The following is a 15,333-nucleotide window of genomic DNA, read 5'->3' as shown; positions in this document are numbered from 1 at the left end:
CTCATAAAAATTTCTCAGAAGCGGTGGAGTGAAAAAAGTTTAAGAAGCCTGGGCTACATGTTAGGGCTCCTCCCTAACCCCCAAATAATTAGTATGTATTTTTATTTACCTACCAAGGTGTATTGTTTCCCAACTCAGTCCCTCGCTCCCCTCCCCAAGTCACCCCGCTCCAAAATAGAATATAAATTCCTTGAGGGAAGGGACAGGTTTTTGTCTCTTTCCTGGATTATTGGACAGCACCTGGTCATCCAGTACTTGAATAGATTGCAGTGAGGTAACTATTTCTAATTTTTTTTTTTTTTTTTTTTTTTGCTGAGGCAGTTGGAGTTAAGTGACTTGTCCAGGGTCACATAGGATGCCTTAAGTGTCTGAGGTCAGATTTGAACTGGGGTCCTCATGACTTCAGGGCTGGTGCTCTATTTACTGTACCATAGCTGCCCCCAAGGTAACTATTTCTTAGACTTTTTAGAATTCTAATCTTACTGGGAAATATTAAAAGCATATGGGAGGGTAAAGGAAGGAAAAGACTTAGAATGATGGTAGATATGGAGTAAGGTGAAGGAATGTCTAATTAGAGTGGGAAATTTGCCATAAGCCACAAGGTTAGAGTTCAAATCCTGTGCATCTGAAAAATAGAAGCAATAATTCTCCTTCTACCACCACAGGGCTGTTAAATGCTTTGTAAACCTCAAAAGCACCAGAATAACATGTTATTATTATAATTATTATATTAATATAATTCTAACTATTATTAATTGAGGGGAAGATGCTAGAAGAGTCAGCCTTTTCTAATGGTTTCTGTCTAGGATATGCACCCTTATCCCTAAAATATAACTAAAGAAGGGATTCTTAATCTGGAGCCCATGAACTTGTTTTCTTTTAATATTGGATAACTGTATTTTAATATAATTGATTTCCTTTGTAATCACATTTTCTTTTATGCATTTAAAAACATTATTGTAATAAAGGGTCTCCAGGCTTCATTAAGCTGTCAAAGGGGGTCCAGGACACACGAAAAGGTTAAGAAGCCCTAAGTTGGAGTCAGCTTGGCAAGAGCAGACAGCATCTTGCCTTGGAATCGGCAGGACCGAGATTCAAATTCCACATCAAATATATATTAGCTGTGTGTACCTAGGCAGAAACTGCTTGAGACTTAGTTTCTTCATCTGTAAAATGGGGGTAAAAATGGCATCTGCTACCTGTCAGGTTTGTTGTGAGGATCAAATGAGATAGTGTATGTCAACATTAAAACACTGTTGGGGGTCTGTACCCAGAGTCCCCTGAAAATTTCTGCTGCAAAGATTAAAGGCAGGATGAGGAAGAGGAAGGGGGCAACAGGGACTCTGAAACACTCAAATCCCACAAGGTTTATTTTTATTTTATTATAAAAAAATACAGATTCCAAAGTTGGGTGGCGATGGGGGGGAGGGGCCAGGAAGGGGAGATCCTGCACAATGGGCTGGAGGAAGAGGCGGAGGGGAACCGAGGAGGATGTTCAACTACGACCGAGACCACCAGCACAAGGGGTGGGGCAGGGCACACCCGGCAAACCATTACATGGCAGGGGGAAACCATTTCCCCTCAATTCTCCTTCCAAATTTATCCTCTCACTGTGTCCTCAGGGCCTCGTGATTGATATACACAATATATATATATAATATATATAAAACACAGATTAAGGAAAGGAAGATAGAAATATGAAATCTGTATAAATGTGTTTACTCCATTAAAATGTCTGAAGGATTTTTTTTTATTTTTTTGTCTGTCGGTTTTTCTTAGAAACTGTTATGGGGGGGGGGGTCACAGATGGAAGAGAAACTCCGACGGACAAAATGAGCTTATTGCAAGTTATAGCTTCTACTCTAAACCCGCCCCGACCCCTGAAAAAGGAAGAGAGATAGAGGAAAGGAAAGTGGAGTGGGGGGAAGGAGGAAGGGATGAGGAGAGAGAGAGAGAAACAGAGAGAGAGGAGAAAGAAGGAGGCAGGGAGAGAGGGAGGGAGGGAAGGAGGAAGAGAAGGGGAGAGGGAGAGAGAGAGAGAAAGAGAAAGAGAGAGACAGAGAGAGAAAGAGAATAAGAGACAGACAGACAGACAGACAGACAGAGACAGAGAGAGAAAGAGAGAGAGAGGAGAAGGAGGAAGAAGAGGAGAAGGAGAGGGAGAGAAGAAGAGAGGGAGAGAGAGGGAATGGGGAAGGAAGGGAGGGAAGGAGAGAGAGAGAGAGAGAGAATGAGAAGAATAGAAAGAAGGAGAGAGAAGGGGAGGAAGGGACAGAGGATGCAGAGAGATAGAGTTTGAGAGGGAAGAAGAGAAAGAGAAAAAGAGGAAGAGGAGGGCAAGGGGGAAGAAGAGGGGAGGGGGAGAACAGGAAGAGGAGGGAAAAGGAGGGAACAAGGAGGAGTAAGAAAGAAAGAGGGAGAGGAAGAGAGAAAGGAGAAAAATAGAGAAAAGGAGGGAAGAGGGAAGGGAGGGAGAGAGGGGGATAGAAAAATAGGAAGAAGAGAAGAAGAAGGAAAAGGAGGAGGAGGAGGAAAAGAGAGAGAGGAAAGGAGGAAAGAAGGGAGAAGGAAGGGAGGGAGGGAGGGAAGGAGAGAGAGAAAGGCAGAAAGAGACAGAGAGACAGAGACAGAGACAGAGAGAAAGAGAGAGAGAGAGAGACCTCCACCGAGTTCATTCTCAGCATTGCATTAAAAATAAATCACAGTATATACCTGCGGGCTCTATTTACAGAAATATAACGTCTGCTCCCTTCCTCAGAGACAGATTACTTGAAGCAATAGAAATCGGCAGATTCATTTGCATTTGCAAAAAAAAAAAAAAAAGAAAGAAAGGAAGGAAGGAAAAAAGAAGGAAGGAAGGAAGGAAGGAAAGAAGAAGGAAGAAACAGGGTCCTTAATAGAAGGCCCTGCTCCAATGGCGAGCAGAGGAGGAATGCTGAAATGCGGCCTAGTGGAGGGACTTGTAAGCTTTTCCCTCTGGGACCTGGGGGAGACTCCAGCCCATACCAGGTTAAAAGCTGGAAAGAGAGGCAGAGCCAGGGTGAGGAATGGGTAGGAGGCTGTGTCTCCTCCAGAGAGGATAGTGAGGGTTAGTTTTTTCATAGAAAGGCCCTCCTAGAGCCTTCTCCAAAGGCCCCCAGGGGCAGGGGGGATCTGAGTCAGTGCAACCCCTTCTCCTGGTACCAAAGAGCTCCTCATCACTCCCTCTCCCTTCCAGGCTCTTGACTCAGACTCTTGGCTCCCAGAGGGGGAGGAGGAGGGCACTGAGATAACAAGGGGCACTATCTCTCTCAAAATGTACCAATGTGCGTGGCCCCAAGGGCTACTTCTACCTTTACCCTGTGCCCCCTCAAAAAAGGAACAAACCCAACCCGTCCTAGAGCTCAGATCTAGGAGATCCCAGATGGTCCACTGAGAGAGCCGTGACTTTATTTGCTCAGATATGAAGGGAGGATAAAGCCAGGGATGGAAGGACCCCTGGGGAAAGCCCATAGTGAAAAGGAGGTGGGCCAGGAAGCCTGGAGCTTCCCAGAGCTGTGGACTCTGGGTATATTTGGGTGTTTCGATGGAGCACAGAAGAGAGAAGTGATGAATAGAGGCTGGGAAAAGGAAGGCAATTGGGGAGATCAGGATTGTGGGCCTAGCCCCACAATTAGGGACCCCTATTTTCTTCCCCAAAGTCTTCATTGAATCAGGGGATGTGAGGTGGTAGAATAAATTAAAAACTTGAGTCTCAAATAAAACAATGAAAATACACTAAAAAAAAGAATTGAGAGGTATTTCTACCCCTTCTCTCCCCGACCCCCCCCAGTCATCAGCAAGTGGCTAAGGTGGCCGGTGCCGGTCTCTCATCCCCTTTCCATGTCCACATATCCCGAAGAAGTCTTTAACTGGACCTTCTAATGGCCCTATGGGTCACGGTACTGAGCTTAGTCTCTTCCTAGCAGATGTTCCCCAGCTCCCTCCTCCACCCCAGGCATCCACTCCTGAACCCATGGGCCAAGAGCATCTCTGACCCCTCACCCCGAGGGCGTGGGGTCCCCAGTGATCTCAGGGACAAAAGTCTTCACTCAGCTCTGTCCAGGCAGCATTTAGTCTGGTGGGAAGACAAGGGCTAGAGAGTGAATTGAGAGCAAGGAGATGGGCAGGAAAGGGCTAGAACCAAAGGGGATGGGTCTACCCCCACCCCCCATCCCCAGCCCCCTGCTGTCTCTGGGCCTTCTGAAATGACAGCTTGCCTGCCGTCTTCTCGGTGGGGCGACGTGGAGGGGGAAAGGAGGAGCAGCAGTTTGGGTGGCGATGACCATCCCGGTCCAATGGCAGCCTCTTCTATCTCTAGGAAGGTCCCCTGGGGAGGTCAGAGGTCTGAGGGTCAGGGAGGAAGGGATGACAGCACCAAATCGAAACAAGAAGGACGTTCTCTATTTGGTCTACAAGCAGCTCTCGTTCCCATGCCCCAGGGTTGGGGAGCAGCTGTTACTGCCCCGGAGAGGCTCCCTAGAGCCTAAACCTTCAAGGATTTGAGGTCACCTTCCTGGGCGGCCATGAACTCAGTCCCTGGCAGACACCATCTGCTTCCTCCTCAGTCCTCTCTGTGTGGTCCCCAAGGTGGAAGTCTGGCTTGGCGGCTCCAGGGCCTTCCTCCTGAAGGAGGGGCAGACAGGGGCTGAGGGGCGTTTCTGAACAGGTGGCAAAGGAGTAAGGGAAACAGCAGGGCTGCCCCCCATCCCCCTAGGGATCCCTCTGTCTTCCCTGGCTCCACCTAGAACCATGCCGATCCCGCGGTGCCTGGTGGCGGGAGGGCCGAGGGGCTAAGAGGTGAAGATGGTCCAAAAGACGGGCACCACAGAGAGGAATAGCTGGGACACCCTGAGGCTGCTGCAGGAGTTATTGCTGGTGAAGATGGGCTCTGGAGACTCGTACAGAGAATCGTCTGTTGGGAGAAAGGCACAGGTCATGTCGGGGGGGAAAGGGAATAGAGACTCCCCTTGTTCTTTCCCAAGTCAGGGAGCTGACACCACCTTTAAGCCCAGCTGTCATCCGGATTCTAGCACCAACAAACCCTAACCCAGTCCAGGTCCAGTACTGACCTCTGACCGTCAACCTGCCCCAGGTCCTGACAAGGACCCCTTACTCCCATCCAGCCCTGGCTAAACCTCAGCTTGACTCCTAACACAGACTCGCTGGCCAGAGAGAGGGAGAAGAAAGACAGAAAGAAAAGAGAGAGAAAAGGAGGAGAAACAGAAACAATACAGAGACATACAGAGCAAAGGAAAAGAAAGGGAAAGAAAGAAACAGATTTTTAAAAAGGAAAGAAAGAGAGAGAACAGAAAGAGAAGAGGGACAGAGTGGAGAGACAGAGAAAAAGGGGAGAGATAAAGAGAGAAAGAAGGGAAAAAAGAAATAGAAAAAGACAGAGAGAAAGGAGAAAGGGAGGAGAGAAAAACAGAGAAAGTGGAAAGAAAGAGTAAGCAGAAAGAGAAACTGAGAAAAAGGGGAGAGAGAAAGGGGAAAGAAGAGATAGAAAAAGAAACAAAGGAGAAAGGGAAGAGAGACAAAAACAGAGAGAAAGTGGAAAGAAAGAAAGGAGACAGAAAGAGGAAAGAGACAGGGGGAAAGGGGAGAAAGAAAAAAAGGGGAAAGAAGAAATAAAAACAGAGACAGAGAGAAAGGAGAAAGGGAGGAGAGACAAAAACAGAAAATGGAAAGAAAGAGAGGATAGAGAAAGAGAAGAAAGAAAGGAGAGACAAAGGGAATTGGGAGACAAACATAAGAGAGAGAAAATGGAAAGTGGGGAAGACAGAGAGAAGAGAGATACAAAGAGAGAGAAAAAGTCAGATACTGAGAGAGAGAGAAAGGGGAGGAGAAAGGATGGGAGGGGAGAGAGACAGGGGCAGATACAGAAATAGAAGTAGAGGCTGAGTTAGAGAGACAGAGAGAAGAAAGAGACAAAAAGGGAAGAGAAAGAAAAAGAAGGAACCAGACAAAAAGATGGGGAGACAGACACAGAGAAAGAAGTGGAGAGAGAGAGCATCTTCTCAGGAGAAAACAGCTCATTTCTCCTGGTTTTTTCCAAGTCTCACAAAATGGCAGAGCATAAAAGCCTTCCAGATCAAACCCCTCATTGTACAAAGAGGGAAACTGAAGCCCTATGTCCCTCCCACAGTGAGTCAGTGACAGATTCTGCACAGGGCCCAGTCCTTCCAGCCCAGCCCTGGCCCAGCCCTCCTAGCCCAGTCTCTCTGGCTTAACCATCCTGGCCCAGTCCCCCTGGCCTAACCATCCTGGCCCAGTCCCCCTGGCCTAACTGTCCTGGCCCAGCCCTCCTAGCCCAGTCCCCCTGGCCTAAGCGTCCTGGCCCAGTCCCCTTGGCCCAACCATCCTGGCCCAGTCCTCCTAGCCCAGTCCCCCTGGCCTAACTGTCCTGGCCCAGCCCTCCTAGCCTAGTCCCCCTGGCCTAACCGTCCTGGCCCAGTCCCCCTGGCCTAACTGTCCTGGCCCAGCCCTCCTAGCCCAGTCCCCCTGGCCTAAGCGTCCTGGCCCAGTCCCCTTGGCCCAACCATCCTGGCCCAGTCCTCCTAGCCCAGTCCCCCTGGCCTAACTATCCTGGCCCAGCCCTCCTAGCCCAGTCCCCCTGGCCTAACCGTCCTGGCCCAGTCCCCCTGGCCTAAGCGTCCTGGCCCAGCCCTCCTAGCCCAGTCCCCCTGGCCTAACCATCCTGGCCCAGTCCCCCTGGCCTAAGCATCCTGGCCCAGCCCTCCTAGCCCAGTCCCCCTGGCCTAAGCGTCCTGGCCCAGTCCCCTTGGTCCAACCATCCTGGCCCAGCCCTCCTAGCCCAGTCCCCATCAGAAAGAGAAGAAACCAAGTGTGTGCTCAGCACCAGCGCCCCGTCCCTCCCAGGCCAGATGCTGGACTTACTTGTCGGCTTCACGTAAACCTTCAGTTTTAAACAAGTCCTGTCCACTGTGTTGGAGGGAGTGGCAGCTACGGAGGGAAAAGGAAGAGGAGGCGGTTACAGACTTAGTGAGGGCCGACATGAGGTCTGACTAGGAGGGGCAGCCTAGGATCAGACAAGATCCCTTACGTCCAAAGAACGGGCAATTCTGTCAGCGCCTCACAACCTGCTGCAGACGTACAGTCATACCCTAAGTACTGGAGCCCCACTGTAAACCGAGGTCCATCTGCAAAGTCCTGCTTTGGGACTTTTGCCTACATTGTTCCCTCTGCCAGGGATGCCATCCCGACCCTCTCTTTGATTAAGTGAAAACATGCCCATCTTTAAAAGCCCAGCACCAATGCCACCGCCTCCTCCCCACTGACTATTATGTATATTGTAAAAGGTAAATAAGCCGGGTCTCTCTCTCAGACTGATCTCCAGGAGGGTAAGAACTGAGCTTATCTAACCTTTTATCTCTATCAGCACCAAGCTCATAGTAGGTACTTTATAACTTCTTGCTGAATGACTAGAACATCAAAGGATCACTGATCTAGAATTGAAGGGAGCACCTTAGAGGCTCTCTAGGTCAATTCCTCCATTTTGCAGATAGGGAAACTGAGATTCAGAGGGAGGAAGTTACCCAGCTGAGTAGAACTAGCAAATCCAGAACCCCCCTTCCCCAACTAGGCTTTTTTTCTCCACAGACGAGGTCTTGTTCTGTCATTGCGGCCTGGCCTCAAACCATGGAAGGAGGCCCAGGACATCCAGGACAGGGGAGCCCCAGTTGCCGCCAGAGAAGGAGGACAAAGCCGTCTTGTTTCTCAGCCTTTCCCTTCACAAGAGGATGGGCCTCCCGGAGACCGCTTCCATCTGGTTTGGCTTGCCAAGTCCACGAGAGCAGCGCTCCTTAAGAGTGAGAGTCATGAAGGGGTGGGATGTGACCCTGCCAATGATCTAGCTAATAGTGATCTCTGCTATTTCATAATTCTAGGAGTGGCCTGTCTAGATCCCGCTTTGGCCGCAAGCATTCCTCCCGTGGGTCCTTATCTATCTACCTGGCATTTCATCTCCTGTATCGGCTTGATACAGAGAAAGAACAGACCCCAGAGCTAGAACAAATCCCAGCTCAGATACAAATGAACTGTGTGACTCCTGAAAAAGTTGACTGAGTCTCAGGGACTTGGGAATAATAATAGTACCTCTCTCAAGGGGCCAGAGGAAATACATATATATAAAACATTTTTCAAACTTTAAAGTGTTACAGTACATAAATGCTAGCTATTGCTAATTATTATGCTCCTTTCAATGGAGTCTGTGAGATAAGGAGTATAATATAATATCCCCATTTTACAGATGAGGAACCTGAGGCTTGAAGGCGGCCAGGCAGCTTCTGCAAAACCAGGCGCTTTAGTAAGCGATGGACCTGGGCAGCTGGTCCAGGCGAGAAGGCTCTTTACTGTGTACACGGCTCCTCTCCTCTCCAGCCCCTCCTCAGGCAGCCCCACAGGCCCAGCTGGGCTCCTGCTCCCCCACAGAGCATGTCAGGCTGTTTACTGAAGGAAGCAGCAGGGGCCTCAGCCTGTTTTGGGGACCCTGCTGATGCAGCTGAGCTGGAAAAATAAATAATCAAACAGCTTGTCTGCCCCACCTCTTCTCCTCCCCTTTTCCATCAGGAGAAGGACAGTTTCCTGGGTATTTTTAACACTCAACCATTTGTCATCATTAATACCTCCCCAACCACCCCGTCTGGGCTTCCGGAGAGGACCAAAGGTCAGGAGGCTGGCCACCTTGCTAGGACGGCTACCAGCACTTCATGAGCAATCCCACCTATAGCCGCGACAGCAGGGTCTAGGGGGGGTTGGGGGGGCAGCGTGTATCACTGGCAGTGATACACTTGTTCAATCATTTCTCGTCGTTCCTGACTCTTTCTGACCCCATTTGGGATTTTCTTGGCAAAGATACTATAGTAGTTTGCTGTTACCTTCCCTAGTTCATCTGACAGATGAAGAAACTGAGTCTGCTAGTGTCTAAGACTGGACTAAGTTCAATTCTTCCTGACTCTGGATCCAATGCTCTACCCACTGCACCACTCTGCTCTCCCAATAAAAGCTTAATAAATATGGAGAGTAACTCCATTGAGTTTGAATTCTTATTACCTCACTTGTGTGATATGGGGCAAGTCATTTAATTACTTTGAACACTGGTTTATTTATCTGTGAAATGGGGATAATGATACTTATAAAATTGCTTTCTCACAGAACTTGTGGTATAGGACCTGTTTTTCAATGCTTCTCAAAGTGTAGTCTTGAGACAAAACCCAGGTCCTTAAGACCAAAACCATTTCCCTAAAAATAATAAATTATTGTAATTTCCGATACAATAAAAAACAAGAGAGAAAATACACAGCAAACAAAAACTCTTTGTGGAGGTCTTCAACAATTTTTAAGAATGTAAAGGGGAACCACTATAATATATAGTATTATTATTATATACATAATATATATAATACATATATACATATAAATAATAATATATAGAAATTATCAAAATTATAAGCATTGGAAGTGGACGGGCCTTTTGAGATCAGCAAATCCAACATGTTCATTTTATAGATGGGGAAACTGAGGCCCAGAGAGAGGAAGGGACTTGCCCAAGATCTTATAAAGCCTAGCCCCCATGACAGCCCGACTGAGTGACAGATGAGGCTTTCCCTCCCCGGGGGACTTCCCAGGCTCATCACCATCCAGTTAAGTGCCGGGAGCCGGGAGCTTCGGGTCGGCTGGGGCGGAAAGTGCGTTCTCCGAGCCCGATGTGTTGTTAATTTCAAGCTCCGTTAGCGGCGTCGGCAGGAAGCCCGGCGGGAGCCCCAAAGACGACATTTGTGTCTCCCGCAGACGCTCATCTCCACCCCCGGTGTAGGAGAGTCGGGGCATCAGAAACCATCTCGGAGCACAAAAGCCAACGGCATCCAACTGCCCTTTGATGAAGCGCCCACGAGCTGAGCCAGCCAGCCAGCAGCAGATTGACAGTGCACAGGGACCTTTGGGAAAACCCGGCTCTCTGAACCCCTCGCTTGAACAAGTGGGGAAACCGAGGCTCAGATCAGAGAAATAAGCTACCCACATTTAAAGCTGGGAATGGAGCCCAGGTCCAGAGCCACAGATTTAAAGCTGAAAAGGTCCTCGGAAGCCATTGGGTTCCAAACCTCTCATTTCATAGATGAGGAAACGGAGGCTGATTCAGATAATACTTGAACTCAGGTGTTCTCTATTGGTCAAATGAAACAGTTGAGCCAAAAGCTCCATCAGGAATCAGATCACTGGCCCTCAAGCCTTTCCTCTGACCCTGCCTTGCTGAGTGACCTTGAATCTCCACGAGCCTCAGCTTCGAGTAAGAGGGCTGAACGAGACCGCCACTGAGATCTTTCCAGCCCCAAACCTCCACCGGCCTCCGTGATTCCTTCTGGGAGAAATCATAAATCATAAAACGCTTCTCCGGGCATGTGGGGCCCTGGATCATCCTTCCCCCCCTTTTGCTCTCAAATCTCCATTTTCAGCCTATTTCATCTGGTGTCTTAATCTCTATTAAATTTCTACTTCTCAGGAGGGGTCGGAAAATGTCACTTTTGTAAAAAGGAGCTAGTGTCCGAGACTCCCTCCCGGTTGCAGCATGTTTTTAATTACTGCTCTTTCCCCCTCCCTTAGATTGCAGCCCCCGGTATCATCAAGCCCGGCTTGATTGCATGAGGGTAAGTTGGACATCACAAGGAGTGTGAAAATGTCAGCCAGACGTACCCAGGAGTGGCCGGGCAGGCCGGTCTCGGCCTCAGCTACTTAGGATTCAGGGCACACTTGCCACTCAAAATTCCGCCCCTTTGAGGAATCTGACTTTAGTGGGAAGAATAAAAGGGCGTTTACCTCCTTCCCTGGCTTGGAAATTGGAATTCTCTTCCCCCCGCAGGCTTTGCATGGTATCTGTTCCTCAACTTCTAGGTCAAGGTGAAGAGCGGAGACACAGATGGGGGGGAGAGGAGCTTACTTGAGGCCAAAGGCCCTTTGGGGCCCCTGAAGAATAGGCTTCCCTTGCCTAATATTGCCCCTTTCAGCTCTGAAGGTTGGGATGTTCTCGCCTGACACTGGACCTTTTCAGCACTGGAAGATTAGGGTACCTTCCCCCAACACTGCTCCTCTCTAGACCTGGAAGATTAGGGTAATCTCAGGTAACATTGACCCTCTTTTGTCCTGGAAGGCTGGGTTCCCTCACCCAGCACTGCTCTCCAGCCCTAAAAAGTTGAGGTACCCTCACCCGAGACTGCCTCTCTCCAGTCCTGGAACACTGGGGTCCTCCATCCCTACATTTTCCCTCCCCAGCCCTGGAAAGAGCCTGGTCAGTGATACAGGGGTTGGTAGAGAAACTCAAGCCTCAGCTGAGGATTAGTGGTCACAAGGAGTCTATCGAGGGGCTTCCTGTTCCAGAGAGCTGTCCCCTGGTCCCGGTCGGAGACAATGAAGAACTCTAGCTCAGCCTCCTAATCCCAAGCAGGAATTCCTCCTGACCACTGCTTGGAGAGAGGGGTTTCTTCCTGAGTACCTCCAGCAATGAGAAACTCACTACTTACTCAGCAGCCCATTTCCTCGATGGGCAAGTCTGATTAGTGGAAGGAACCCATTCACAGAACCTCAGAGTGAGGGCCCCTAAGCTAACCCCTGCTGGGGCAAGAATCCCCCTGGAAATAGCCCTGATGATGAGAAGTCAGCGGGTCTTTTCTCAAGGACCATCAGTGACCAAGACCTCCCATTCTCCACCCCAACTCCAGTGCTCCTGGCTCTGCGCTCTGGGGCCAAGCAGCCTTCCAAACACTCGAAGGTAAGCATTTTGTCTTCCCAACACTTCTCTTCTCCATCCTAAACCTCCCCATTCCCGTCACTGATTCTCTCCTCCAGGGCCCTCACCATCCTCGGACACACATACCCATTTAAACTGTAGTCCTGATACCACACTACCAAGGAGATCTGCCCAGGGCATAACAGCAGGGGCGACAAGATGGTGGTCTTCACCTCCCGTGACTCTGGACCCAATTCAATTCAAGCGGGCTATTTTTTATCCTTTTTTCTACTGCTTTTCTTACCCTCATAGAACAATAACTGTTGGAATGGCCTCTCTCCAACCTTCTCCCCTTACTCCATTTCTGTCCTCCGGAGCCAAACAAACTCAGTCCCAGGATTCAAGAGTTGGAAGCCTCTCAGAAGCCAATGAACCGAAAGGAATGGCCACTGTGACACAGCAGACAAGTCTGGAGACCTCCACGGAGCAGGGAGGGAGTCCATGCCAAATTAGGATAGGTCTAAATGTTAGGAACCTACCCACCTTCCTTCTGTTTTCCTTTCTTTCTCCCTCCCCCCCTCTCCCTTTCACATTCACTCCTTCTAACCTTCCTTTCTCCCTTTTTCCTTCCATCTTTCTTCCTTTCATTTTCTTTCTTTCCTCCTTTCTTCCTTCCAGCTTCCTTCCTTCCTTGCTCTCTCCCTGCCTCCCTCCCTTTCATATTCATTCCTTTTAATCTTCATTACTCCATCTATCCTTCCATCTTCCTTCCTTTTGTCTTCCTTTCTTCCTTCCCTCCTCCTTTCTTCTTTCCATTTTCCTTCCTTTATTCCTCCATTGTTGCCTCTCTCCCTTTCATATTCATTCTTCTAACCTTCCTTCCATCTTCCTTCTTTCCATTTTCCTTTCTTCATTTCATCTTCCTTTCTTCCTTCCATTTTCCTTTCTCCCTCCTTCCCTGCCTCCCTCTCTTTCATATTCATATCTTCTAACTTTCCTCCCTCCCTCTCTCCCTTTCACATTCATTCTTTCTAAACTTCCTTCCATCTTCCATCTTCCTTCCTTTCTTCCATTTTCCTTCCTCCATCCTTCCTTCCATCTTTCTTCCTTCCTTCCATTTTCCTTTCTTCATTCCATCTTCCTTCTTTCCATCTTCCTTCTTTCCAACCTTCCTTCCATCTTCCTTTCTTCTCTTCCTCTCACCTTCCTTCCTTCCCTCCTCCTTCTTTCTTTCCTTTTTTTCTTCCTTCTTTTCTTTCCTTTTTCCACAGAAAAATTTCTCCTAATTCTGCCCTTTGAGACCCAAAAGAACAAACCTGATTCCCTTTTTTGGTGAATCAGGCAATTTTGGTGGCACAGTAGACCAAAACTCTAGGCCTGGAATCAAGAAGACCTGAATTCTAATTCTGCCATATACAGGTCACAATTGTGTGACCTTGAGCAAGTCACTTAACTGCTACTTGCCTCAGTCTGCTCATCTGTAAAATGGCGAGGATAGCATCTACCTCCTGGTTAGATTTGGGTTGTTGTAAGGATAAAATGAGATAATATGTGTAAAGTGCTTAGCACAATGCACTTAATAGATGCTTATTTCCTTCCTTCTCTACATGACCACCTTTCTGCTACTTGGAGCAATTGCAACTCTCATATGCTCAAGGCCATACATTCCCAGTTCCTTCAACAAATCTTGGCAGGAAATGATCTCTAATCTTCTCCCTCCTGTTTGTACCTTAGCTTCTCAATAACAATGTGAATTTTTTTTTCTTTAAAAAAAAAGAGAAAGAGAAAACCTTGTTTCCATCTTATTCTAAATTCATAGAATCCGTATCCACAGTGAGGGAGGGGACAGTTCTGCTGTCCCTGCTTTGACCAGTCAGACTAGAGCATGCTGACAAATGGAGGGAAACCAGGATGATGAGGGTATTAGAGGCCAACTGCAGGAGGGTCAATAAAGGAACTGAGGAGAAAGAAAAGATTTAGTGGGGGGCTTGATCTCTGTCTTTACATACTTATCACATGAAAGGGGAACTGTGTTTGTTCTGATGGGCCCCAGAGAATAGAATAAAGAATAAATGAGGGAAACTTACTGGGAGAAGGAAGGGGAGAATGAGTTTTGACTCACTAGAAGTTAAAATTTCTTAATAATGAGATTTCTTGCACAATGGAATGAATTGCTTTGAGAGGTAGTGAGCTCCCATCACCAAATTTGTAGGATTATAAGAATTGTAGATAAAAGAGAACTGTGGAGATAGCCAGAGCTAGGAGGACCCTCAGAAGCCATTTTACTCTTAACACTTTCATTTGACAGCTAAGAAAACCGAGGTCCAGGCAACTTAAATAGCTTGGCCAAAGTCACACAGGTAGTGTCAAAGGAGATTCGCACCCAAGCCTTTAGTGCTCTTTGCACTGTACTAGAGATGATTTCTACTGCTTCTGGGTCATTTAGTCTAATCCCTTCATTTTTACAGCAGGAGTAATTCAGGCCTAAAGAAGTCTGAGGCTTATCCTCTGATAAGTTGGGGATTGTCTATTGGGGAAAAGGGGGTTGTTCTTTACCCGGAGTGGAAGGGGTTAAAAAGGAATCTTTGGAGGTCCCGTCCTGATTTGCCAGTTTATGATTTTTGGATCCCAAAAGGGTAACAGCACAGTGCCTAGCACACAGTAAGTGCTTAATAAAAGCACATTGACTCATTGATAGAAAAGTCAAAGACAATCGTGTCTTGGTCGTAGCCTAGAATTTCTCTACCAGGCAGCAGAGGACCCGATTTGTGCCATGAGGCCCCGCCCTTATTCCTCTGTCTGCCTGTTTCTACAATCTCTATTCCCTTGGGTAGGAAGAACAATGAGGCAGAAGAAGATGGGATTTGGGATCAAATCCTCCCTCTGTTTCATGTGATACTGACCTTTCTGGGACTCAGTTTCCCTATTTGCAAAATGAGGAAATTGGATCCCTGCTGTTCGTTCCAGTTTGGAAAGCTCGGCTCTTCTAAACCCTGCGCCCCACCCCCTGTCACTAAGACTATGTATCCCTTCTCCTTGGCAAGAATAGCTCTGGGTATACAGACCATGCTCTAGGGAGACTTGGAGATCCCCACCCACCCCGGGGCTCCCGCAGTTTCAAATTAAACTTTATTGGGAGCGATTTTCCTGCTTCCATTTTATTTTATTTTATTTTAATTCAGGGAAGAAAAAAAGGTGTTTAAATTAAGTTCCCTTAATATCAGAAAAATTACATTTTTCATTCCAAGACAGGAGTTTCATAAAGATAATTATTGTAATTATTCGTCTTATCTCTCGTGACGAATATTATTTTTATTACAAGCTTTTATCTTTATCTCCCCGGTGAAAGGTGGGGGGAAGGGAAGAATCATAAAAGGGGGGGCAGAGAGCTTTGGGAAAAGGGGGGTCCCTACAGTGTCCCCCCTCAGACCTTCAGCGAGAGGGCATCAGTGGAGGAAGGACAAGGAGAGACAAAGTTCCCGGTGGCAAGGCCTCCCAAAGTGGCAGGGGCCAAGTGTCGCATTTTCTACGCATCCGCTCACACACACACACACACACACACACGGCTGGCG

The 15,333-nt window shown here is 48.0% G+C and overlaps 1 protein-coding gene across 2 annotated transcripts in view; it reads right to left on the bottom strand.

Annotated features, from left to right (window-relative positions):
* Positions 1–15,333, bottom strand: part of EFNA2 (ephrin A2) — a 152,184-nt gene that overhangs the window by 58,387 nt on the left and 78,464 nt on the right. The window contains exons 3-4 of one of the 2 annotated variants that reach the window (XM_051972181.1): positions 6,919–6,984; positions 1,363–4,933 (exon numbers count right to left, since the gene is read on the bottom strand). The exons of the other annotated variant lie outside the window; for it this stretch is intronic. Of the exons in view, the coding sequence (XP_051828141.1) occupies positions 4,812–4,933; positions 6,919–6,984 (188 nt within the window). The 3' untranslated portion in view covers positions 1,363–4,811. Of the gene's footprint in view, positions 1–1,362; positions 4,934–6,918; positions 6,985–15,333 lie in introns of those variants that run through there. 2 annotated transcript variants of the gene reach the window in all.

The sequence above is a fragment of the Antechinus flavipes genome, chromosome 1 (assembly GCF_016432865.1).
Source record: "Antechinus flavipes isolate AdamAnt ecotype Samford, QLD, Australia chromosome 1, AdamAnt_v2, whole genome shotgun sequence".
Lineage (NCBI taxonomy): Eukaryota > Metazoa > Chordata > Mammalia > Dasyuromorphia > Dasyuridae > Antechinus > Antechinus flavipes.
The sequence above is the reverse complement of the archived record's forward strand: the minus strand, read 5'-3'. Positions and strand labels throughout refer to the sequence as shown.